The sequence below is a fragment of the Canis lupus genome, chromosome X (assembly GCF_011100685.1).
Source record: "Canis lupus familiaris isolate Mischka breed German Shepherd chromosome X, alternate assembly UU_Cfam_GSD_1.0, whole genome shotgun sequence".
In the NCBI taxonomy this organism is placed as follows: domain Eukaryota; kingdom Metazoa; phylum Chordata; class Mammalia; order Carnivora; family Canidae; genus Canis; species Canis lupus.
In genome coordinates, this window is record NC_049260.1 from 92,166,744 (window position 1) to 92,193,976 (window position 27,233).

Sequence of the window (27,233 nt, forward strand, 5' to 3'; positions counted from 1 at the left end):
TTATGAAAAAGATAAAAATCATTCTGATGCTCTTAATGAACTTTCCACCCCAGAAAGGTTGTAAGTTTACACTTGTACCAGCTGTGAGTGGTTCATCTCCTCAACAATCAGCAGTGATTACTATAATTCTTTTTTTTTTTTTTATAAACCACGATACTCTACTATACACTGGGGAAAGAGACCCTAGTAGTGGGTGCTTGGGGATAAACTTGATCATCTTTCCCTGGTATGGAAACCTTCTTGATAATAGATACCCAGAGCTGCAACAAGAAGCTTTAAAATAGATGCAAAGTCATGATGGTTATTTAAAAAAAAAAAAAATCCGAAAGAGGTAATTGCATGGTTTTCATAAAATATGATCAGCATCCAATTATGAATATCATAAATATCATCCAAAGACAAAAGAAGTGAATTCCTAGGGCTGCGGCCACGGCGTTGTTTTACAGGCATTAATAAACATAATAATACCTCAGCCACACTACTTTAAAAAAAAAAAGTAACTCCCTAGACAGAACCCACAGGCGGCTTTTCCACGAAAACATGCACTGCTTCCTCTGACCATTAGATGTCGCTGCAGTAAACGGAGCGTTTCTGAGCACCCTGAGGTTATTAGCCTTGCAGCCAGCAGCCAGTGATCTCTGTCAACAACCTCCTAATCCCTGCTTGAAACACACTTTCAGTTTGGAGGACAAGGAGCCCAGAAACAATAGGCTAACCCTAAATTCTGTTGCCGTGGTGTGTTCCTGCAAAGCACACGATCCAGCTTCTCCAAGAGAGAGCTTCAGTAGCAGTCCCCGCCCTCCACCGCGGGAGCCAACAGAATTTATAATGAGAGAACTTTGCAGAGCAACCAGGCTGCTCTGAACTGAGCACACTTAATGGTAATATTTGCATTCCCCTGGCTTTCCTCCTTGCACGGCCCATCCGGAAGCAAATCGAAGCAAATCAACGTCAGGTGTGTTAGGTAACCAGCTGGACGAAGGGTTGTCCCAACTCCCACACTGACTGGCCACTTTATCTGAATGTCTTGTTCTAATACACTTTTGTCCAGACACACATATACACACACACATATGTATACACACACTCAATCTGCCCATTTAATGCCGCATCAGGTTGGAACTCTCTTGAACATTAATGACAATAATCAGAAGTCTTTAACCAGCTGAGCCCTTCCTTTCCATGCTTCCACTCATTTTATTCCTTTCTCTTTTTCTTGCCCTGACCCCTGGCTGGCATGCTAGAGAATGGAGAGGTAAATAAATTATGTATGTGCATGTTTTGATGCAGTGGTTTCTGGTAGGAAGGGGGGGGTGGGTTAGCCCTGTGCACAGATGGAATGAGGTGCCTCACACACACTCACACACCAAATCTGGTGTGCTTTCACGGAACTCCAGACAGTCCTGCCTGAAATTGCCTTAACCACGATTGAGTGCATTGTGGCCCAAGGTCTTGCAGGTATAGCCTGGTCTTTTCATCTTCATTATCTCCCACACCTGGCCCAGAGCGTGGGCCTGAAATGGCTTGTAGCACTGAAAAGCTGAAAAGCTGCCCTGAAACTCCAGGGAGCAGCTGAGAACGTGGGAGCCTTGGAACCCGGTGGGCCCTTGGAGAGGATCATATCAGAGACACCAGGCACAAGACACCTGGGACACCCCTCCCCTGCGGCCCATATTAGGTGTCTCCATTTTATCAAATATAAAACCAAGTGTCCGCCTGTTGCTCTATACTCCAGGGGGACTTTGACCCCATCAAGGCTCACAAGGCAAGCAGGATTGGGCCAGGTCAGCATTTGAGCTGAAAGTACATAAACTGAAGGACAAAGGTAGAATCCAAGTGGCACAGCTGACCAAGCAGAATACACATGGTCCCCAAGCTAAGAGAGGCCCCAGCCTGTTCAAACAGAGATGCTGGGCCGGCCCAAGATGCTTAACACTGTGGGCTGCCTTAGCCAAACTGGGCACACAGGCACTTGATCCATCCTCTCCCAGCGCAGCCCTCCCTTCCTGGTTTCTCGTGCTCAACTCCACAACTTCAGCCCCAAACCACGCTTCTCACTGCCTGCTGCACGGCACCATTTTGGCTAGTACCTCTACACCACCCCTTCTAACTTAATATATATCAAACTGACTTCTTCCCCCGAAACTTCCTGCCCAGAGTTTCTTATTTCAGTATCATCACCCCCATTACCCAGTCACCCAGGCTGGAAGTCCAGAAGTTGTCTTTGACTCTTTCTCTTGCCCTCCCCCAGGCAACCTTGAGCCCAGTTGATTCTGCGTGCCTACTCCTCCCACAGTGGTCTTTTTGTTGCTGCCCCCACCCAGGCTATGGCAGTAATCCTCTAGTTGGTCTCCAGGATTAATTCTAAAAATGATAATCATGGAGCACTAATGTACTAGACATTGTGCTAAAGGCTTTAGGCTCCTTATCTCATTTAACCTTACAAGGTGGGTACTGGTCATAGCAAGCCCATTTTACAGATGAGAAAACAGAGGCACTGAAAAGGCCTGGAGCCTACCCCAGTCCATGCACCCTGTAACTGGGCTGAGACTTCAGCCCGGGGAGTGTATCTCCAAGGTCAGTACTCATCTCAGTCCCTCCAGCCCAGGCCCCTGGCTCCTGGCTCCTGCCAGGCTGATTTTTTTTTTTTTTTTAAGATCTGCCCATGTTCCATCCTTCTTTATTGCCCCGAGAGAATAAAGGCTGAGGCTCAGCCCCTTGGCCTGGCGTGCCGCCCTTACCCACTGTGCCACCCTCATTGCACAGAGGTCCTATATTAGGAGTTGCCAAATCAAATGCAGGCAGGAACTTGGCAGTAACAGGAAGAAAATGCCGGGAAACCCAGATAACGTGCACTCACCCACTGAAGACAGCTTTCAAAGGCGTTCTGAGCCTTCACGGGCTTTTGGCTTGCAAAGCATTCTGGGGAGCTAACTTGCTCTGTGCTCTCACACAATGTGATTAGCATCTAAATACCTCCAGCAGGAAGGAGTAAAGCAGGACGGTGGAGGCCAAGGCAGGCCCCTCTTCTGCAAGGGTTGGATGCCATTTTGAAATGTGGGCCCAGATTTTCAAGGGAGACGAAAATCCAGATTTTTGTGTAAAATCTCCCAATGTTTTAATGTTGGTGAGTACAAACTGTCGAATCTTGCGTGGGCCAACTAAAACATACCTTTTCATAAACTCTGTTCTTTTCAAGCCTCCAATCCCATCACAATGACCTTGGCCCCCTCCCCAGCCAGCGCTCTAAAGAATAAATGAGTGGTTTTTTTTTCCACATTCCTGTCACCTCTGCCTGGAGCATCTGTCTTCCTCTTAAAGGCTCCACTGAGATTTGCCTCAGTGGTGGGCTGGCTCTTCTGACCCAGTGTAGCATGTCTCTGTTGGTTTTATTTGATAAATGAGTTGGCTTTTCCCACCCCCAAACAACTATCCTATCCTGACAGATAAAGGCAGGTGTTTCGCCCCTTACAGAACCACAATGGGGGTGTTGCAGACCGCCGAGGAGGAGAAAGAGGACTGTTGGGCAGGAGAAGCCCAGTTAACTCACAATGAGCTCTATCGATAATTGCAGATACTCTGTTTTCACTTTCACCCCCACCTCCACCCCCAAGGGCATAGTTATTTTGTTCCAAGAGCTTTGTGGGTGACTAATCCCTTTTAAATGATGCCCTTAGTCTATAAGTGCTCTCAGAGCAAGCCAGTTTAATTTCCTCCACCTTTCTCTCCGGGCCCACCTTCTCCCACGTCCACTCCATTGTGTCCGCCCTACCAGCGCCATCCCCTTCTGAATGCCCAGGGCTCACTCTGGCTCTTTCCAGGCTCATGTCCCCCGCTTCCCAGTGTTATAACCTTCCATGCCCTGATTCCCCGGAGCCTGTAAGCTCTTTGCCTTTGGGAAGTATGACTTACCCATTTGTATGTCCCCACAGCACGCAGCCTCCTGTAGCAAGCACCTGATACTTGTTAAAAAATGAATGAAGTTCAGGGCCGGCTTAGGAGATCTGTCTGTGGGTGCAGAATTGAACCTTAGCTGCCATGGGGTGAGCTCCAAGTCATGTGCTTGTCCCTAGCCATGCCGAGGGTAAGGACAGCTTGCCCTTTCCCCGGCCTGCTGGTAGGCACACCTTCACTAGTCCCATCTCAAAGCGCCTCTTGTCCTCCCACTGATAACTCACTGTCTTCCGCTGCCTTCCATAGCAGTCAGGTTCTGTGTCTCTCAGCCCAACCAGCTGTGCACATTTCAACATAGGTAAATAAGCTCAAAGGACAAAGTAAAACCATTTTGACACCATTTTGATGGACAGGCCCTCTTCATGGCAACCCCATACTGCTCTGTATGGTGCCCGAAAGGGCTTGACACGTCATGGCATCATAGAATTTATATGTGTTAGTTTGCTGATTTCCGTAAACACAACCCGAGGTAAATGAATGGGGTCTAAACTAGTGTTCTCTTGTGATGGGGAGGCTTTCATCAGGGGACAAAATATGTCAGGAGGAGGGAATGAAAAAGAAAGCTTCCCCTGGGATTAAGAAATTATAACCTGATAATAACTACCACTTATTGGTCATTTAATATGGACAGTTTATTATCCAATTTCATCCTCTTTATCAAGCCTATAGAATAAGTGCCATTATTATTCCTATTTTCTAGATGAGGAAATGAGGCACAGAGAGTGTTGAGTTACTTGCCCAACAGCCACACAGCCAGTAAGTGGTGGAGCTGGGACTGAACAGTGGTCTCTCCTTCCTCTGGCCCATCCTTTATACTCCCAGAAGGAGTACAGTTCCTAGATGCTAGGTAATCTCTTAATTTCTTTCCATTCCCTTGCCCTGGGTGCAGGAGTAGAGGATGAGAGAGGAGACCTGACCTTGGCAATTGGGAGCTCACAAGTCTCAGTGCAAGAGCGGTTGGAAAAAAACAACAACAACAACAACAACAATGTGCAAGCTCCAAAAAAAAAAAAAAAAAAAAAAAAAAAAAAAAAAAAAAAAAAAAAAAAAAAAAAAAAACAATGTGCAAGCTCCAAGAAATGGACAGGCAAGAGCCTGGCTTTGGTCAGGAAATGGTTAACTCAAGCTAAAAGGGGATGGGGGGGGGAGTCTTTAGAAAATCAGGCTACCCAAGGGCCAGCTCAGTTTTAGTCCCTGGCAGCCTGACAATGGAAGGCTTGCAGCCAGCAGACTTGACCATAGATCATTCAGCAGCCATGGGCTTCTAGCTGGCCACAAACTGACCATGGCTGTTCGGAGGCAGTGGGAAGAAAGCCCCAGTGGCTCTCTGAGTCCCTGGGGGAGCAGGCACAAGGTCCCAGGGCAGGAGGTAAACTATCATCATGCCTCCTAGGAAGTGCCAGCAGGTTCAGGTTTTCTGCCTAGCTCAACATTTCTTGGTTGACACAGAACCTATTCCCAGTAGGGACAGAGCCCTATTTTCCCAGCAGAGCCACTTCACCTGTTCAGAAGTACAAACACTGCCGAGTTCTGCTCTCCCCAGTAGCGGAAGAGGATGGGAACATTGCCTTTACTTTGTTGCATTTTCACCTCCTTGCCCTCTGCCAGTTTACTTTGGGGTCTGGCCCCTCTGGGGACTAACCTCTGCCTAAATCAGCAGCATTGTCTTGGCAGTCTGCAAGAAAAGGACACTTGTCGGATCCAGGGAGATGTGTGGACATCCCTTAGGCCGGGTGGCTTTGTGTGAGCATCATTGTTTGGGTGTTTGGGGGTAGGGAAAGGAGAACTCTCCCCCCTCGTTTTCCCAAAAGGTGGAGAGTGCCCTGAATACTTGAGGGATGGCAGTCGTTGATCCTGGAAACAAGACTGTCCCTTGAGGGCAGGGGAGCAGGCAGTAGGGAGGAGCCTGCCACTCTTGGTAGAATCGCTCTGCCCTTCCCTCCCAACCCAAGCTGGCTTACTCCTTCCAGATCAAGTCTGGGAAGCAAAATGGCCATCCCAGGCTAAGCAGGCTTCTCTGAGCTCCAGCTAGACAGTAACAGAGCCCAGACAGAAGCTGACCGCCTTGCCCACCCTCCCCCCTGCACAATGAGGGTGAAGAATGAGGTAGGGAAAGGGAATTAGGTCCCAGGAAAGGCCTGCTGTCAGCCAGGAGAGACCCAAAGCTCCTGCTGTCAGGACCACCCCCCCACCTCAGCCCCCCACTAGTCTCAAGCCAGCTCAGAAACGCACACTGTCCCAGTTGTCCCCTCCTTTCCCCCACAGAGCTGTTGCTTGTTTGGTTTTGACAGCTGTGCTTATCTGAAAGCTCCAGTGGGCATGCTAGCTCAGTGGGCATGCTAGCTCAGCGGTCAAGAGCGTGGGCTTTGGATGCCAGCCCTGCCCATTACCCCTGCGTGAACCGGGGCGGGCCACATGGCCTCTCGGAGCCTCCTCTTCATCTGAAAAACATGGGGGTGAGCGTCGTGCCTGACTCACACACAGGAGAGGACGTGCCCGAATTGTGTGCATGCAGATAGGGAGCTGGGCACATGACACTCAATAAGGCCGAGGTGCTATTTTTATTGTTCCTGAAGCATCTCTTCAGAATCTATGCGTGGCATGGAGGCCTGATTAGATCTATAAAAGCCAGCCCAGGTGTGTTTCTGTGTTTCCCATGATTGCTGGAAACACACAAAGGAGCTAGCTAGCATCACAAAACCTCAAAGGACCCTTGATCTCTGGAGACAATGGTGAGCACGGATGGTAGGAGAGTTCATTATTCATCTGTTCGGTTAGCTTACCAGGCACTTACCTAGAGGCCCCCATGTGAAAGCACTGCACAAATCGGCATATTCCCAGCCTTCCGAAAATGGCCTTACAGTCTTCTCCCTCAGCCCCATCAGGGTGACACTACAAGTTGGCTCTTTGGGGCCACTGCTGCTCTGCATGCTGCTCCCAGAGTCTTAGCCTGGGCGGCTCCACTGGCATCTCAATGGCTTCCTCTAGTCTGGCCTGGCTGCGATTCTGGCTTCCTCACCGCTGACCCCCCAACTGGCACACACACCAACTGGCTGTTTCTCTTCTCTCTCCCCAAGCACAATACTAACTGGCTGGCCCTCTGCTGGCTTCCCCGCCATCATGGCGACCACTGCGGACTTTCTGGCCAGTGAGTTGGTCCCCAGAGGGTCTGCTGAGAGGTGAGGTGTGGACAGCCACAAGGGCGGAGGGTAGCTTGTAGGTGGCCCACGCTGGGGTGGCCACCCACACCCACTTGTGCAGATATCCCCACTGCAGAGCTGGGGCGCTTCCCAGCTGTGTAAGGATAACTCCTGGAGGGCTGTCTCTGCCAGAAACTTGGGCCATGTGCTTCACAGGACAGAAAGGTCCTTTTACTCCAATACGATTGGCCTCTTGTTGGTGTTTGATTATTGGGGATGGGCCAAAAGACAAAAGCTTCCTACCACAATTGCCTTCCGCGTGTATATGTCCTTAGATGGTTTGGCAATTGGACAGCTTGGTCTTCAGGTTGTGTCTCAAACGTCTCTGGAAGATAAAAGTTGTCTCCAGTAATAAACAAAAGGTTCTGAGCTCCTGTTTGCTCCAGCTAGAAGACTCCTTTTTTCCCCCTTTTCTTTCTTTGGTCTCTCCTTTTAAATACTCTTTTTAAAATTAAGACTTGACTTTTTAAAAAAGCATAAAGCTGCTAGGTTCAGAGCAAAATTGAGAGAAAGGTACAGAGATTTCCCATACCTCCTCTGGCCCCACAGATGCACAGGCTCCCCCATTATCGACATCCCCCACCAAAGTGGTACCTTTGTCACGACTTAGGAGTCTACACTGACACCTCATCAACACCCAAAGTCCATAGTTTACCTGAAGGTTCACTCTTGGTGTTGGACATTCTATGAGTTTGAATAGGTGTGTAATGATGTATATCCATCATTACAGTGTAATCCTCTGTGCTCTGCCTACTACTCATCGTCCCCCCAAACCCCTACAACCACTGATCTTTTTACTGTTTCCATAGTTTTGCATTCTCCAGAGTGTCACATAGTTGGAATTATAAAGTATACAGACTTTTTTTAAGTAAACGCTACCCTGCAACATGGGGCTCAAACTCACAATCCTGAGATCGAGTCAAACGTGCTACCAAGTGAGCCAGCCAGGTACCCCTTAGTATATAGACTTTTCAGGCGTGCTTCTTTCACATAGTAAGATGCATTTAAGGTTCCTCCATGTCTTTTCATGGCTTGATGCCTCATTTCTTTTTCATGCTAAATAATATTTCATTGTCTGGATATGCCAGACAATAGTTTATTTCTCCATTCCCACACTGAAGGAGGACATCTTGTTGCTTTCAAGCTTTAGCAACTGTAAGAAAGTTGCTTTAAACATCCATGTGCAGGCTTTTGTATGGACATAAGCTTTCAACTCCTTTAGGTAAATCCCAAGATCTAATCTAATCAGTGCAATTGCTAGACCATGTGGAAAGAGTATGTTTAGTTTTATAAGAAACCACCAAACTCTCTTCTGAAGTGGCAGTACCATTTTGCATTCCCACCAGCAGTGAATGAGAAGTTCCTGTCGCTCCACATCTTCAGAGGCATTTGGTGGTGTCAACGTTCTAGATTTAGGACATTCTAGTAGGTGTGTAGTGGTATCTCAGTGTTGCTTTAATTTGCCTTTCCCTAATGACATGTGCTAAGGAGCATCTTTTCAGATGCTTATTTGCCACCTGTATATCTTCTTTGGTGAGGTGTCTGTTAAGGCCTTTGGCCCATTTTTTAATTGGGTTGTTTGATTTCTTATTGTTGAGTTTTCAGAATTCTTTGAATATTTTGGATAATGGTCCTTTCTCAGATGTGTCTTTTTGCAGATATTTTCTCCTAGTCTGTGGCTTGTCTTCTCATTTTCTTGATGAATGTTCTTTTAAAATTCAGTTATTCTACCTTCTGCATAGGTAACATGCGTTTGGTAGAAAACCCATAAGGTGCAAAGAGTATACATTGAAAAGCAAGTCTTCCCAACCTTTGCCCCTTGGCCTCTCAGCTCTCTGCAGACAACCCGGTTTCCAGTATCTCCTCCGAATCTCTGCAAAGAGGGCCTATGCAAAGATATGCATAAACATGCGCATTTATGTTTTTTGCTTTTAGATCAGCAGCAGCATATACTCTTCCGCACCATTTTTTTTTCTCCTAAAAATGTGTCTCAGAGATGGTGCCATATCGGTGAGATGGAGCTGCCATATCTTTGTAAATGGGGACATAGTATTCCATAGTACAATGATTTCTTTAACTAGCCCCCTATTGGCAGACATTTAGATTATTTCCAATTTTCTGCTGCTACTAATGATGCTGTGACAAAAATCTTTGTAACACAAAACATCGTTTCCCACACGGACAAATATATCTGTAGAATAAATTCCTAGAAATAGGATTGCTTTGGTCAAAGGATGTATGACTTTTACATCTTTAGAAATCCCATTTACTGATTTCAGTCCTCATGGAAAGGATGAACAACCCAACCTGTTACCTCTTTTGGAAGGCCTCTGTGGACTTTATCACAGAAAAAATCAAATGCTTCACTTTGAAATGTTTTTTATTTTCATTTACTGCAGGTCTATTCCTTCTTTCCTTCAATATGCATTAAGCACAAACTGTGTTAAGCACAGACATGTACTAAGCATGTTTGTTGGTTGGCTTTGGGGATAAAACCACAAACACGACAGACATGATCACTGCCCTTGTGGTGTCTCCAGCCCTGGAGGTGGGGTGAGGGGAAAAGACATGGATGAGATAATTATACACTAAATCATGACAAACTGTGTCACAGGCCCTGAGGGGGAAACACAGGGCATCAGAAGTGTTTCCTAGGCTTCTGATTTAGGCCAGGGGGTAGGGGGTCTGAGAAGATGGCCCTGAAGAAGCGATGTGTATTCTGATCAGTAAGAGAGGTAAGGGCTAGGTAGAGAAAAGGGCAGGTTCAAAGTCCTAGAGGCGGGAAGGAGTGTGGAGCAGGCCAGCAGCAGGGATCGGAGGAGCAAGAGAGGCTCTCAGGGCCAATCTTCTTACTTGATATGTGAGGACACCAAGGTTCAAAGAACTTCAGGAGCTGAGCAAGATCATCCAGATATGGGCAGAGCCAGAATGAAGGGCCAGGTCTTCTGTGGTTTTCCAAATGGTGCCCCGGCACATTCTGCAGCATGCCTGTCCTGGGATAGTTGTACACGACAGTTACTCGGGTCTGTGTGACAGGAAGATGCAAGTTCAGGCCCTCGTGAATAGCAGCCTGACAGGTTTCATTTCTCTTTCCTAGTAAGCTACAGCTAAGGCAAACGGTAGTCTTGAGCTTCAGTCTGGTGAGTTGGCCTGGTCTTCAGTAAACTTGTCTCTTCTCCAAGTTCAGATAATAAATAATAATGGCATTCATCACGATGGTTACTTGCGTAGCACTTGCTACACGTCGAATGCTGGCCTCAGGGCTTTATGTGGATTTCATTTAATCTTGACAACAATCCTACAGGGTAGATATTACGATTATCCCCATTTTACAGATGAGGGGATTGAGGCCCGGAAGGGTCATAGCATTAGCTCCAGGTCATCACAGATGGTGAGTGGCCCATGTGCTGTCAGTGTCAGCAGCAGGCAGGTGGTCTCAGGTCTGCACCCCAAGCTGCCCTGTGCTGGGGAGGGCCTACGGTGCTGACCCTCGACCCTGTATGCACATCCGAAATAAACTGCCCACGTCTAGCCCTCACCCTAGGTCAGCTAAATCACAATCTCTGGGGATGGATCCCGATCACTGATGATTTTGAAAAGCCTCCCTGGTTAGTCTCATATGCAGCAATGGGTTGAGAAGCACCCATACGTGCCATTACCATTCCTTCTTCCTCCAAAGGTATCTTAGTCGGGCCACAATAACAGAATACCGTAGACCCAGTGACTGGAACAACAAAACTTACTTCTCACAGTTCTGGTAGTGGCACATTGGTTGTCTGGTGAGAACCCACTTCCTGGTTTGCAGACAGCTACCTGCTCGCTGTGTCTTCACAGATTGGAGTGAGAGAGATCTCTGGTGTCTTTCTTTGTAAGGGCCCCAGTATCTCCTCCGAATCTCTGCAAAGAGGGCCTATGCAAAGATATGCATAAACAAATTCATGAAGGCTCCACACTCAGGACTCGATCACCTCCCAAAGGCCCCACCACCACATACCATCACATGGGGACTTCAACATAATGAATGTTGGGGCACACAAATATTGTCCATAGGAAGGGACAGCCAGAAATCTGTGCTTGCCTTTATAGTCCTTTAGTTTGAGACTGGAAAAGGCATTTATTCAAAAATACTATGAGTGGGACATCTGGGTGGCACACTTGGTTAAGTGCCCAACTCTTGGTTTCAGCTCAGGTTGTGATCTTAGTATCATGAGATTGAGCCCTGTGTTGGGCTCCATACTTGGCATGGAGTCTGCTTGAGATTCTCTCTCCCTCTGCCTCTCCTGCCCATTCTCTCTCTCTCTCTCAAATAAATCAATCTTTAAAAATCATACCATGAGTTCCGGAGTACCTGGCTGGCTCAGTCAGTCAAGCAGGCACCCGGGCTGCCCAAGGGTTGGGTTTTTGTTTGTTTGTTTGTTTGTTTGTTTGTTTGTTTTTTAAGTAAACTCTAGGCCAGGGATCCCTGAGTGGCACAGCGGTTTGGCGCCTGCCTTTGGCCCAGGGCGTGATCCTGGAGACCCGGGATCAAATCCCACGTCGGGCTCCCGGTGCATGGAGCCTGCTTCTCCCTCTGCCTATGTCTCTGCCTCTCTCTCTCTCTCTCTCTCTCTCTCTCTCTGTGTGTGACTATCATAAATAAATAAAAATTAAAAAAAAATAAGTAAACTCTAGGCCAAACATGGGGCTTAAACTCTCATCCCTGAAATCAAGAGTCACATGCTCCATCAACTGAACTAGCCAGGCACCCCTACAATAAAGTTTTTTTTTTAAATAAGAGATAGGAGGGGTGCCTGGGTGGCTCAGTCAGTTGAGCATCGGACTCTTGATTTCAGTTCAGGTCATGATCTTGGAATTGTGGGTGGGATTGAGCCTCACGTCTGGCTCCATGCTGGACATGGAGCCTGCTTGGGCTTCTCTCTCTACCTCTCTTTCTGCCCCCGAAGAAGAAAAGAAGAAGAAGAAGGAGAAGGAGAAGAAGAAGAAGAAGAAGAAGAAGAAGAAGAAGAAGAAGAAGAAGAAGAAGAAGAAGAAGAAGAAAAGAAGAAGAAGAAGAAAAAGAAGAAAACTTCATTAAATTTTTTTTAATTTTTAAAAATGATTTTTTTCAAAAAAAATAAATAAAAATAAAAATGATTTTTTCTCCTCCCTCTGTTCCCTCCTCCACCACTCAAAAAAAAAATGAGAGATGGGGCTCCTGGCTGGCTCAGTCAGTAGAGCATGCAACTCTTGATCTCAGGGTTGTGAGTTCGAGTCCCATGTTGGATGTAGAGTTTATGGAAGTGTTGAATGTCTATACTGTGCACCTGAAACTAATATAAACACTATATCTTAACTGGAATTAAAATTAAAACTTCAAGTAAAAAATACATAAATAAAAAATACATAAATAAATGTTAATCTCATCTTAAAAATACCTTTATGGCAACATCTGGACTGGTGCTAGACCAAGTATCTAGATACCATGATCTAGCCAACTTGACACATGAAATTAACTATCACAGACTGGTAGTGGAAAATAAAACTGGAAAGACAGGTGGCCACCAAATTGTAGAGGGTTTTGAATTCTGTTAATTTTCTCTTTAGAAGACTTTTCTTAGAAAATTGGGAGTTGGTGAGGGGTTTCGCAGCAAAGCAATGAAACCACCTGGTGAGTTTGGAATAATACCTGGCTGCAGTGTGGAGGATGGGCTGGAGAGGGCAGAGACTGGAGGTGTAGGGATGGGTAAGGAAATCGTGTCAATCCCTTGCTCACATTGAAGAAGTATGCAGGAGCTGATCGTGTAGGGCTTACAACTTTCTGTAGTGTGCTAGAGCCAGCTCCTATTGGCTCAGGAGAGCTGATTATTGAATTGCAGGAAATCCAGGAGCTGGTGGACCTCACAGATGGTAGCTTGAAATCGGCCATGTGGGAGTATTTACACCATTGAAACTGGCAAATGCTACAGCTCAGGGCTTTTTTTTTCTCCCCAGAGAATCAGTTGTTAAATATTTACCACTACATTACCACCACAGCTTGTAGGTAACAGTAATAAATGTAGACTTTATTCTAAGTGTTCTATAAAGTCATTGAAATATTTTCTTTTTTTTTTTCATTGAAATATTTTCAGCAGATGAATAAAAAGATCTGATTTTTTTTAATCTCTCCAGTGACTCTAAAGAGAATGGACTATAGGGGGCCAGGCAAGTAGTCTCAAAACCCTCTGTCCCAAGGAGACCAAAAGGGAGCGGCATAATGGTCCATGTCAGCAATGATGGTGGCTTGGCAGCAAAGGTGGAGTGAAGTAAAGGCATGTGGAAGATGGTTAAGCTCCTAAGATTGAATATAGGTGGTCCTTGATTCATCACAAGTTGATTATAATTGCCCTGTTCTGTAACTCATATAGCTTGCTTAGTGTCTTTTTTGTTTTAGTTGGGGAGGGGCATCAGATTACATAATGATTGCCTTGACTCATGACTCAGAGCTTTTTTTTGTAGTTTTACTGGAAACCAGCAGAAGATAAATCAATCATATGATTTCATAACAGAATAAGAAGGTTAATTTCCTGCATGAACATAATCTCTTTTCAATATGTCAGTCTCACAGTAGCAGAAGGAACTTCAAGTCTTTGGCAGATTCTAAAGGGAAAGGAAGCTTGTACTATCTATTTGGCCATGGTTCTTTATTGGTGGGGTAAGAAGTAAAGGAGGCCAGGTTACAACAATGTCCAAGTAAACACTTTAAAGTAAAACATTCACCAAAGACCCCTGACCATTTGGACTCCTAAAACTCCAGGCTGGGAGACTCAGCTTGTCCATTTCATGTTTTGTTTCTCATACTCTGATCTGTACTTGACTGTTACTGTACCCCAAAGGGAAGGGCTAACCCAGAGGTTCACCCTTCACCTTGATACAGGACTTTATATGGTTAAAGCAAAGAACATCGATCCCTTTAAGGGCACCTAGCTGGCTCAGTTGGAAGAGCATGCGACTCTTGATCTCAGGGTTGTGAGTTCAAGCCCCACATTGGGCGTAGAGATTACTTTAAAATGAAATCTTTATGGGTACCTGGGTGGCTCAGTTGGTTAAGCGTCTGCCCTCAGGTCATGATCTCAGGATCCTGGAATCGAGTCCTGCATCAGGCTCCCTGCTCAGCAGGGAATCTGCTTCTCCCTCTGTCCCTCCCCCCTCACACATAAGTGTGCTCTCTCTGTCTTCCTCTCTCTGTCTCTCTCTGAAATAAATAGAATCTTTAAAAAATAAAAATCAAAGTAAAAATAAAATCTTTAAAAAAAAGATGTTAATCCTTCGAGCTGGATTAATGAGGAAAGATACAACAATCTTTCATATAAAATGAAGAACCGTGGAACCTAATTAATTTGCATGGCACTAAAATTATAATAACAACCCAGGGTTTGGTAAGGAAATTAATAATATAAACAGCATGAGGTATTATTCCCCCCATTTTTGAAATGAGGAAATTGAAGTTAAGAGACATTAAGGAACTTGCTTACGATCACAGAGCTGGTGAGGAGAAGAGACAGGGTTCCAATCCAGATCTGTGTGATGGTAAAACCCATGCCTGAGACCTCATGCTCCAGGTAGGCTTCCACAAACTGCTCAGCTCCACGTGAACATAGGCGCCCAGAAAGTTTCAACACTCTGCTGCCCTCTGTCAATCTAGTTTCAGTCATATATAATCAAATGGAATATTCTTCCGAAATTTCATATTTAGGCTTCACTAATTTAAACTACCCCCCCCACACACACACATGTACATACACATTGGAATTAGTGACATTTTCTTTATTGTTTACCGAATGCCCTTATGGTGGGGGTTCATGAGAGAGGCTGAAGTCTGATGAGAAAGAGGATGACTGTCCTTGCCAGGGCCAAGCAACAGCAAGTGGCAGGGTGGGGTGTCCTGCAAGGGCACAAGCTAGGTAGGTGTCAGGTGCAGCACACGTTGTCATTTTATGTCTTGAAACCTAGAGACCAAGAGCAGGGCATCAGTGAGAGGTAGGGTCCCAGAGGGCAGATTGCAATGGCCCAAGGGCTCGAGTCTCAGCTTTTGTCACTCTCGGTCAGTCTTCCTCTCAAGATCTTGGGTTTTCATCTATAAATGAAGTCCTTGGATTAGAATATCTTTTTTTAAAGATTTTATCTTTAAGTAATCTCTATACCCAATGTAGGACTCGAACTCACGACCAAGAGATCGAGCGTCGCAGGCTCCTCTGAGCCAGCCGGGTTTCCCCATTGGACTAGAATATCTTAAGGTCCCTTTTTTATCTGAGTCTGTGGTTTGGGGGTTCAGGGTTATTGGGGCCTGGAGTAATGAGATCTAGGAACCAAAATGAGAGCAAAGGAAGGGCCAGGCTTCACGGTCAGAAACAACAAAAATCTACAGTTCATAAGGCCTGAACTTCCGGGTAGTTTGTTTCAGTGATTAAAATTGAGTTTTAGCACTACTTCTCTGGTTGTAATTTGTTCATGCAGACTACAGAGTTTTATGGAGGATGGAGAAAAGAGAAGCTCAGTAAGACATAGTCCCAGCCATCAGGGATCACAGTCTCCTAGGGGAAAGAACATGAACTAGAATAAAATGTGTAACTTATTAGCCATATGACCTTGATCAAATCACTTAGCCCAGGGCACCCCAGGTGGCTCAGCGGTTTAGCACCTGCCTTCAGCCCAGGGTGTGATCCTGGAGACCCCGGATCGAGTCCCGCATCAGGCTTCCTACATGGAGCCTGCTTCTCCCTCTGCCTGTGTCTCTGCCTCTCTGTGTGTGTCTCTCGTGAAAAATAAATAAAATCTTTTTTTTAAAGATTTTATTTATTTATTCATAGAGACAGAGAGAGAGAGGCAGAGACACAGGCAGAGGGAGAAGCAGGCTCCACACAGGGAGCCCGACGTGGGACTTGATCCCGGGTCTCCAGGATCAGGCCCTGGGCTGAAGGCAGGCACCAAACCGCTGAGCCACCCAGGCTGCCCTGATCCTTGTTTTCTTTTCTTTCTTTCTTTCTTTTTTTTTTTTTTTTTTTTTTTTTTTTTTTTTTTGGTGATCCTTGTTTTCTAAAAGGATTCTCTATCGTATAGGTTTTGACCCACTATTTTTATAGTTTGTGCAGAACATTATGTCAAAATGCTTTTAAAATTCCAGACCACTCCTGTACTGAGCATTTCAGTCATTTATTCAGCAAACCGTTCGCTGAGCACCGGCCATGTGCCAGCTGCTAGGGAAGGCACCAGAAATACAGAAATGAATAAGACCAGTCCTTATAGAGTGCATAGCCCCCTGGGAAAAACAGGCATGTGGATCAGATATGGTGAAAGGGACCTCCTGGAAAGAGCTGTCCATGTTCGCCATCTCCAGCCATTCTCTTGTGATCTCTCTTGAATCATTCCAATCAGACTTTTGCCCTCACTACTCAATAGAAACTTCTCTTCTTAAGGTAAAAATGGTGACCTCCATTGTCACTAAATCCAATGGTCAGGCTCAGTCATCATCTTCTGTGGCCATCAAGGGCTCACCACTCCCTGTGATGCACTCAGTGCCTGTATTGGCTTCCGAGATATCACCTTGCCTAGTTTCCCTTCTAAAAGCTGACTGCTCCTTCTCAGTCTTCTTTGCCAGTCTTCCTCTTTTCTTTGGCTTCTGAATGTCAGGGTATCCCCAAGTTTGAGCCGTGAGTGATATCATCTAGTCTCCTGGATTTCAATACCATCTAGTTCTGACCCTCTCTCTTCTGAGCTGCACACTTGTGTAGCCAACTCCCTATCTCCATTTAGATGTCAGAGGTATCACACAATTGAGCTCCTGATGTCTCCACACACCCTCCCAAGAAAAACCTGCTTCTCCCAGTTTTTCCCATCTTGGTTAATGGTGCTTCCATCTACCAGTTGCTCAGGAGTCATAAACCCCCACTGACTCCAGAAACTTTGAAGTCATCTACCCCTGCTTATAATCTCCTAACCAGTCTCTCTCAATCCTTCTACCCTTTACCCCAGCCTTGAATCTTCTCAACACAGCAGCCAAAGTGATCCTATTAAAATATTAAGTAGGCTATGTCACTCTTCTATTGAAAACCCAGCAGCATCTCCCATTCTCACTCATTAAATTGAAATACTTACAACGGCCTACCAGCCTTATGGGATCCAGTCGTGATGCAATCGTAATCCGGTCATGATCTAGTCGTCAGTTACTTTTCTGATGCCATGTCTGATTACTCTCTCTTTTGTTCATTCCATCCCCACCACATTGGCTTCCTTTTTGTCTAACATCCCAGGCATGTTCCTGCCCCAGGACCCTTGCAGATAACTATACAATTCTCTTCCTTTGGCTCTTTACTCAAATGTCATCTTCTTGCTGAGTATTCCCTGACCACCCTAATAAAGACTTCAACACTCTCAAGGCACTCCCTGCATGTTTTCCCTGCCTTTATTTTCTTCAGAGCATTCACTGCCTTTTAATATTTGGTATCATTATTTATTTTGTCTGTTCCCCCAAAAAAACTAGAATTTCAGCTCTGTGGGGAACAGGGACTTTTGCCTGTTTGGTTCACTGCTCTATCCTCAGTGCCTGGCACATAGTAGGTGCTCAATAAACATTTGAATAAATGAAAAGTCTTCATAGGGGATAATGGGAGCTAATAGAAGTACAGAAATATTACAAAGGAGTGCAGGGGGTGAACAATGCTTTTAATGCTAGGAAAAGTCATTTAAGGGCTTTGTATGTCATTCTAAGGAACTTGGATTTTATCCTATAGGTGGTAGAAAAGTCAGTGAAGGAGTCAGTGGTCCCTACTGAAATGTTAGAAATGCATTCTGAATGCACTGGAAAGGTCAGGAGTGGGTCCAGGAGGCCAGGAAGAGACTGCTGCAGTGATCCATGCATGAGATGCATGAGATAGTGGTAGCCTGAACTAAGAGAGTGGCAGCTGAGAATGTAGAAAAAGGAATGGATCTGAGAAGTACTGTATTTAGAAGATGAAATTTATTTTTAAGATTTTATTTATTTATTTGAGAGGGAGAGAGAGAGAAGGCGCCAGAGCACACGAGCAGGGAGAGGGAAAAGCAGACTCCTTGCTGAGCAGGGAGCCTGATGTGGGGCTCGATCCCAGGATGCTGGGATCATGACCTGAGCTAAAGGCAGATGCCCAACTGACTGAGCTACCCAGGTACCCCTAAAAGATAACATTGATTGTACTTGATGATTGATTGGCTAGGGCAGTTAAAGTGAGCAAATCCCAAGTCCCTGGCCTGGGGTAGCAGGTTGAACAGTGGTACCATTTACTGAGATAAATACAGAAGAGGGGTGCCTGGGTGGCTCAGTCAGTTAAGTGTCTGATTCTTGACCTTGGCTCTGGGCTTAATCTCATGGTCATGAGTTTGAGCCCCACACTGGGCTCCGTGCTGGGCATGGAGCTAGCTAGCTAGCTGGATAGAAGTACAGAAGAAAGCATAAATTTGATGTGGCCAAGGTGAAAGGCAACAATGAGTTCTAGGTGTGTCAAGTGTTGAGAACCTGTGTGCTATACAGGTGGAGATGTCCAGCAGGCAACTGGATGCTTGATTATGGAGCTCAGGGTGGGAGGTCAGGGCCAAAGAGAAAGACCTGGAAGTCATCTAACTGTAGATGGTACCTAAAGCCATGGCTATGGTAGCATTTCCTAGAGAAGTTGTATAAACTGAGGAGGACAAAAAGTCACTGGTTATTCGTGCCAAACACTGCCCCAAAAATCCAATACGAAAATATCCACAAAAAACCATCTACTGAATTTGGCAGGTAAGAGGCCCTAAGTGAATATATTTCATTTATTCAAATACTCCTTGAACACTTGCTATGTGTTAAGGAGACTGAAATACACGTAGTGAACCAAACACTCAATCATCCCCTCTCCCAGAGAGCTAAAATTCTAGTTGGAGGAGCAGACAAATAAGAAAAGAAATGAGTAAATAATACCAAATCTTACAAGGCAGTGAGTGCTCTGGAAAAAAAGAAAGTCAGGGAAATAATGCAGGCCTGGCTGGAAACAGCAAGCAGAGTAATGGGCACAGATGCCAGACTGCAGTGAGTAGAGCAGTGAGTAGGGAGGGCGGAAGTGGAGTCAGCCAGAGTCTACTGTTGTTTCAAGAAGAAGCGCAAACAATAAGAGGAATGGATGTCCATTACCAGATGAGTGGCCAAACACACGGTGCTACGGCCACACAACAGAATACTACTCGGCAATAAAAAGGAAGAAACTATTGATGACCACAACATGGATGAATCTCAGAAACGTGCTGAGTGAAGGTAGCCAGTCTCAAGGGGGGGCCTGGCTGGCTCAGTCAGAAAAGTGTATGACTCTTGATCTCAGGATCGTGAGTTCAAGCCCCACATGGAGTGTAAAGATCAATTAAATAAATAAGACTTTCAAAAAACCACTTAAAGAAGCCAGTCTCAAAAGGTCACATGCTATATGCTTCCATTTAGATGATAGTCTCAAAAGGCAAAATGATAGGGACAGAGAAGAGACCAGTGGCTTCCCAGGACTGGGGATGGGGGAGGCCTTGACAGCAAAGGGGCAGTTCATGAGAACTGTGGGGGCAGAAGGAGCAATTCTGTGTCCTGATTGTGATGGTGGTCACATAACTGTATGTGTGTTAAAACTCTTAGAACTCTACCCTGCAGGAAGATAATTTTACTATATATTAATGTGGGAATGAGAGGTTGGACTGTATCTAAAGGATAAAGATTGGAGGCAGGAGTTTGTAAATGAGAGGGACTTGTGTTTATGCATTTGCTAAGGAGAAAAGTCAGGTCTCTAGGGAAGAATGCCCAAGAGGAGTTCAAAGGTATGAGATCAGGCACCTGGGTGGCTCAGTCAATTAGGCAGGCGTCTACCTTCAGTTCAGGTCATCACCTCAGGGTTCTGGGATCAAGTCCCACATCACGCTTCCTTCGCAGTGGAGAGTCCACTTCTCCCTCTCTCTCTGCCTCCTCCTCCTGCTCATGCTCTGTGTCTGTCTGTCTGCCTGCCTGTCTGTCTCTCTCTCTCTCAAATAAATAAAATCTAAAACAAAACAAAACAAAACAAAAAGACAAAGGTATGAAGTCCAGGGCAGAGGTGGGAAGAAAAGATATTTATGCAAAGAAGCAAAAGTTGCGTCCCTGTACAATCTGTTTTCTCTATGAACCAGGAGACCAGGTCACCTACCTAGAGCAGAGGAACGGGTGCGGGGTGCTGGGCATCAAGGGGTGTGGGAAGGCTTGGTGGAGCCACCTTGAGGAACAGGCAAGGAAGCTTTGAAGGTTTAGTTCACAGTATGAAGGCCCAGCATAGGTTGGCAACTTTGAAACTTTAGTGGTGCCCATGTACCCTGTTGTGGATTCGTCTTCAGTGGCTTGGGGCAGAGAAGGCATGTGTGGATGAGAGCAACTGAAGGACCAGGGGAAAGGATCTGGAGGGTAGGAGCACAAAAAACAGCTAAGATTGGAAAAGGAAGCCACTGAAGCCAGCAGGGAACTGGTGCCCTGGGGGATACATGAGGAGGCAAGTGCCTGGGGGCTTAATGATCTAACCTTAATGAAAAACAGGAACCAGCAAGGGAGGGGGCCGATGGATGAGGACACTGTGGACCCAGAGGTTCTGAAGTGCAAGATTTCAGAGGTGGGTGTGGAGGACTAGTCCTTTAGGTAAGGTATTGTGTTGCTATTTATCATACTGAATTTTTTAAGATTTTATTTTATTTATTTGAGAGAGAGAGAAAGAAAGAGAGCATAGAAGCAGGGGGAGCAGCAAAGGGAGAGGGAGAAGCAGATATCTCACTCAGCAGGGAGCCAGACATGGGGGCTCAATCCCAGGACCCTGAGATCATGACCTGAGCCGAAGGCAGACGCTTCACCAAGGGAGCCACCCAGGCACCCCGATTTGGCATACTATCTATGTAATAGTAATAGCAATGCTAGCTCATACTTACTGATCCCTACCATGTGCCTGACACTGCTGATCGCTTTACATGCATATCTCATTGAATTCTCACAACAGCCCCATGAAGCAGGTTGAAGGAAACTGAGGATCTGGAGGGTTAGGTATGTGCCCAGAGTCACATGGCAGCAACAAGGAGTGTGGCTGAGGGCCATGAGCCACAGCGGAGAATTCTGGCATGAGCGTGAAGGAGTAAGGAGTCCGGGGACAGCAAGAAGCTAGAAGAATGCTGCTGTCACTCTGCTCTTCACCCTGGGACCTCCTGTGGTGTGGAGAAATGAGCAGCCCACTCTTGAGAGCGTCACAGAGGAGGCATCAGTTAAGAAAAGGAGACCTGGGGCGAGGGCCCTTTAAAAAGGTTAAGGGCGTAGGAGAATGTTTATCACGTCCAGGGGGGCATAGTTTGGGAACCAACTTTAAGTATGAAGCTTGTCTGTCCTGAATTATTGCTTCCTTCCAAGCAAAATAGGCCACAAATATGTGAACGGAGTGTCGTGACTTCACTGTGTGGTAATATTCATTCTGAGCCCATTAAGCAAGCGCCCTGTGGCAGCCATTCTTGGCCAGCATCTGGGCCAGGTACACAGCAAGCAGATCCCAGACTCGAGTCCCTGGCTTCTTGGACTAGAACATTTATTTCCTGGTGACAAAATCACTATGTCCCATCTTCTATGTTTCCTGCCAGGCTCAGAGCCCACACCTTCCCCACCACGGAGGAGTGGATGTCCATTTCTCAGGAGCAGTGGACTGCTTCCGGCAGATAGTCAAAGCCCAAGGAGTCCTGGCCCTCTGGAATGGACTGACAGCCAACTTGCTGAAGGTGAGAAGGGTGGTCAGTCTCTTGCTTCCAATGCTAGCCTGTTCCCTTGCCACTCCCCTACAGGTGGCCTGGAGACCCCCCGTCTAGCACTGATGGAGGCACAAGGCCCATGAGTGCAGGCTGGGGGTCAGCCCTGAGACAGGGGGACCCTGTGCAGTGGTGGGGCATTTGACACCCCATCCCAGAGGAACTGAGCATTTAGTGTAGAGGTTCCCGACATGGGGGCTCATGGACTCCTAAGGGGAACCTAATCCCCCAGCCCAACATTGTATGCAGAAACGTGTAGTTATGTGCCTATGTGCATCTCTCTGGGGAGAGGATCCATAGCTTTCATCACATTCCCAAAGAATTTCATGACCCACCCTCCCTCCCCACAAAAAAAAGGTTAAGAACTTTGGACTAACCTTACACAAGTATCAGATTGTCTTCAGGCATATTCATCCTGGCCATGCATGCCCTTTAACCTCTGCCCTTCCTCTCCCCCCACCCACACTGTGCCAGCTTTCATTCTGCCATCTTCCCTGATGCCAAAAAGAATTGTCCACAGCCTTTGCCTTCATTTACCATGGTCCAGATTGACTGCAGATGCACTGACAGTTGTCTTTTTAAGATTTCAACATGATTTTCATTTCTTTTTAAACAGATAGTTCCATATTTTGGAGTTATGTTTGGCACCTTTGAGTTCTGCAAGAGAATCTGTCTTTACCAAAATGGTTACATTGTGTCTCCTCTGAGCTATAAATTGACCCCAGGGGTGGATCAGAGTTTGAAGCCCCAGGAATTACGGGAATTTAAAAAGTTCTTCAAAACTGGACAGCTAAAGTCTAAAAAACCAACCCTTTAAAACTGAATGGAACAAGAAGCACAGTTAGGGCATGTTACAATCATACAAAAATGTAGCTTCATAATCCTGTGTTCATGGAATGACAAGAGAATATGCCCATCTGCTGCTCTTGGAAATGAGAAGATTCAGCCACATACCAGCTCCAAGCTCCAAGCTGATGACCTGGTGCACACCCGTGCCACAGGAAAGCTTCCCAACAGGACTGTTTCGTGGCGGCATTCCACCAGATTTTATAATAAAATCTAGCATTCACGAAATGTGCAATTTACACTCTGTAAATGTGCAACTCACAGGACACCAAAGAAAGGGCATCGCCATGACCTCAAAGTGACATGCAGTTGAAGTGGCTGAGCAGGGATCCCTGGGTGGCTCAGCGGTTTAGCGCCTGCCTTTGGCCCGGGGCATGATCCTGGAGTCCTGGGATCAAGTCCCACATCAGGCTCCCTGCATGGAGCCTGCTTCTCCCTCTGCCTATCTCTCTGTGTCTCTCATGAATAAAAAAAATCTTAAAAAAAAAAAAAGAAGTGGCTGAGCAAATACCACATCATGAGCTCAGCCACATGGTCACAGCTTGAACTAACTAACCCACACTGGCCTAGTTTTGCTCTATTTGACCCAAGTCCTCCTAATACAGTTGTTCTGAAAGTCCTAATCTTTGAGGAGTTCTGAGTGCATACACTATAGTGTAAATTATGCCTTATCAGAAACTGAATTAAAGCATTTAACATTTAAAAGTCATCACTGTCATCGTAGAACGGTGGTTCTTCTGTATTTAAATTTGAAGCATCTCAATCTTTTTTCAGGAAGGCAGTTTTTACCCTGACCACTTAATGCCCCCAAAGACCTTCTTCCAATTGAAGTCATGTACAGTTGAAGTGGCCTTTATTCTCTGCCTTTTTAACGTGCTTTGCAAGCCTAACCTGAAAATAAATTAGTCAACTTAAGTTATTCTCACAAGATGTCCCAATTGCCTAGAAAGGATCAAATAGAACATTTGACACACATATCAGAAAGAGAAATGGAACTGAACAGAAACACTTCAGGCTAATCATCTCTACTCGATGCTTTAAAAATCAAATTTTAGATTGTTCCACCTTGAGAACTCCATGTCAGGTTTATTTTTTTTATTTTTTTATTTTTTATGATAGTCACAGAGAGAGAGAGAGGCAGAGACATAGGCAGAGGGAGAAGCAGGCTCCAAGCACCGGGAGCCCGATGTGGGACTTGATCCTGGGTCTCCAGGATTGCGCCCTGGGCCAAAGGCAGGGGCCAAACCGCTGCGCCACCCAGGGATCCCCCCATGTCAAGTTTATATAACCATACTTTCAAATACTTACCTATGCATTAAAAACAATAATATTAAATTTTTAATTTACACACACACACACACACACACACGGGCTTTCAGTATGTTGAAAGTATTTTTCCATGTTAAATTTATTTTCCAAAGAAAAATGTTGTTTGGTCATTTGATACCTAAGGTAAGTGATAGCAGAGGAATAGCAGTTAATACACACAGGAAGATCTCATCTGTAGCCCAATCTGTTACAGTTGGGAGGGTGGCACATTCTTTACCCACAGCGGATAGCCATATTTATTAACTCTTCATTTTCCTTTCAGTGAACAGGTTTTTTAAAGTTCTGAAATCTGCAGGAAAAAAAATATGTTTTTATACTAGATCTAAAATCCTAACTCAGGTTACTTACATCACATTAATATCTTCTGTGTATTCTTCAACCCATATATGAGAGGGACAGCCACGCTCCAGCTACTATCACACACAGGAATGTTTTCTGAGCTGTAGTTTTGGCTTTTTCAATAAAGTTAAGTGGGGAAAAAGGAATGCCTCGTTTTTTCTAATTTCAGGACAACTCTTAAAACTCTAGTTTTGGGGGCACCTGGCTGGCTCAGTTGGAATACCGTGCGACTCTTGATCTCAGAGTCATGAGTTCAAGCCCCATGGTGGGTATAGAGATTACTAAAAAATAATAATAATTAATTAATTAACTTTAAAAAAATTCTAGTTTTGTTCCTAAAAAAAACTTCCAGCTTATTTTCATTTTCTCAGGGGTATGAAAGGAGTGTTCTGCTTTTCTGCTTTATGATTGGCAGAGTACACTAAACTGGACTAAGTACTTTAGGAGGATTAGAAAGACATGTGATACAATATTAACCCAGGAGCAGCACAGTTTTAAGGACAAAACATCCCTACATACAGGAAAGGACTCTGATTACAAAGCAAATACAAGTGAAGACATGATAATGTGGTAACAACTGTCTATCTAATAAGACCACCAAGGGGCTCCCTGTATACCTACTGAATCAAGGATTAAAGGGATCATCAAAGGAGCACCTGGGTGGCTCAGCTCGCTGAGTGTCTTATTCTTGATCTCAGCTCAGGTCTTGATCTCAGGGTCATGAGTTCAAGCCCTATGTTGGGCTCCGGAGCCTACTTAAAAAAAAAAAAAAAAAAGAAAGAAAGGGGTCATCATAGGTGAGAGAAGCTAGTAATGAGTCTTGAATTAAGTTTTGAAGGAGGGGAGAAGATATTAGTTGGTCAAGAATAGGTTGGAGGTAGAATAAGCCACAGAGAGATTGCAGGTTGAAGGTAGGACCTAGGTGGTGTCACACACATGGAAGCAAGCAAAAAGTGGAATACAGTAAGAAGACTGGGTTTCGCACATCGATTCAACAACTGTTAGGCCCTCTGGACACAGTGGTACATGAAGCAGACAAGGTCCTTGCCCTCATGGAGGTTATGATCTAGGAGGGTGACAGTCAATAAAAAAGTATCTCTGGGGCACCTGGGTGGCTCAGTGCTTGTGTGTCTGCCTTTGGCTCAGGTTGTGATCCCGGGGCCCTGGGATCGAGTCCCACATCGTGCTCCCCACAGGGAGCCTGCTTCTCCTTCCGCCTATGTCTCTGCCTCTCTCTGTGTGTCTTTCATGAATAAATAAATCTTTTTTAAAAAAAAGTAATCTGCAAGTCAGGTAATTATAGACTGTAATGTTGTGAGGGGAATAAACAGGATGCTTTAACAGAGAATTCTGCAGGGATGAGGGAAATATTTTAAGTCAGGGAGTAAGGAAAGGCTGCTCTGAGAGGTGATATTTGAGATTATATGTGGCCTTGGCACCATGGAAGAAAGTCAGATTTTAGGGCACCTGGGTAGCTCAGTTGGTTAAGCATCTGCCTCTGGCTCAGGTCTTAATCTCGGGGTGCTGGGATTGAGCCACACATCAGGCTCCCTGCTCAGTGAGGAGCCTGCTTCTTCCACTCCCCACTGCTCATGAGCTCTCTGTCCAATAAATAAAATATCTCAGAAAAAGAAGTTAGATTTTATTCTAAATGCAGTCAGGAGGGACAGCCCGGGTGGCTAAGCGGTTTAGCGTCGCCTTTGGCCCAGGGCGTGATCCTGGAGACCCAGGGTTGAGTCCCACGTCAGGCTCCCTGCACGGAGCCTGCTTCTCCCTCTGCCTGTGTCTCTGCCTCTCTCTCTCTCTGTCTCTCATGAATAAATAAAATATTTTTAAAAATTAATGCAGTCAGGAGTCATTGAAGGGTTTATGTATAGAAGCAATATAATCTGATTTTCATTTTAAAAATATCCCTCTGGGTACTGTGTGGATAATAGATTAGAGAGAAGAAAGGCTGAGAATGGGTTCAAGACATATTTTTGAGTTGAACTCAGCAGGATTTGAGGAGCAAGTGAATGTAGGGAATAAAAAGAAGCAATCAAAGATGGCACTTAGGTTTTTGGGTTTTGATTTGATTAACAAGGTAGACAATGTTGCCATTTGATAACGTAGGGTAGACTTTTGGTGGGGGAAGGAATTAAAAATTCTCTTTTGGACAAGTTAAATTCGAAATGCCCATGAAATATCCAAATAGAGAAGTCAAGCAGACAGCTGGCTAGAGCATAGGCTAGCCATGTAACTGTCCGACCAGTTGTGAATAATGATTCCCCACTCAAGGGTATCCACATCCTTATCCCTAAAGCCTGTGACCATTTATCTCACATGGTGAGAGGGACTTTGCAGATGTGATTAAGGTTAAGGACATTGAGATGGAGAGATTATCATGGTTTATCTAGGTGGGCCCAATCTAATCATGCGAGTCCTTAACCATGGAAGACGGAGGTGGTGAAGAGAGGTCAGAAAGATGAAAAAGGGGCAGAAGGAATGGGGCATGAGGAGGACTCGACTCATTGCTGCTGACTTTGAAGACAAAGGTGCCCATGAGCCAGGGCATAGGGTGGCCTCTAGAAGCTGAGAATAACCCTTAGCTGACTACAAGCAAGGAAAGAGGATTCTAGTCTTACAACCACAGGGAGTTGTATTCAGCCACAACCTGAATGAGCCAGGAAACAGGCACTCCCGTAGGGCCTCCAGAAAGGGCCTCTATGCTAGAACCCCTTGATTTTAGCCCAGTAAGTACCATGTCAGACTTCTGACCTATAGAACTGTAAG

At 45.5% G+C, this 27,233-nt stretch overlaps 1 protein-coding gene across 1 annotated transcript in view; it reads left to right on the top strand.

The window, feature by feature from the left end:
- The window catches only part of SLC25A43 (solute carrier family 25 member 43), a 38,106-nt gene extending 13,499 nt beyond the window's left edge, over window positions 1-24,607 (top strand). Inside the window, exons 4-5 of the mRNA XM_038588175.1 lie at window positions 21,786-21,920; window positions 22,564-24,607. Of these exons, the coding sequence (XP_038444103.1) occupies window positions 21,786-21,920; window positions 22,564-22,764 (336 nt within the window). The 3' untranslated portion in view covers window positions 22,765-24,607. The remainder of the gene's footprint in view (window positions 1-21,785; window positions 21,921-22,563) is intronic.
- Window positions 24,608-27,233: the final 2,626 nt, after the last annotated feature.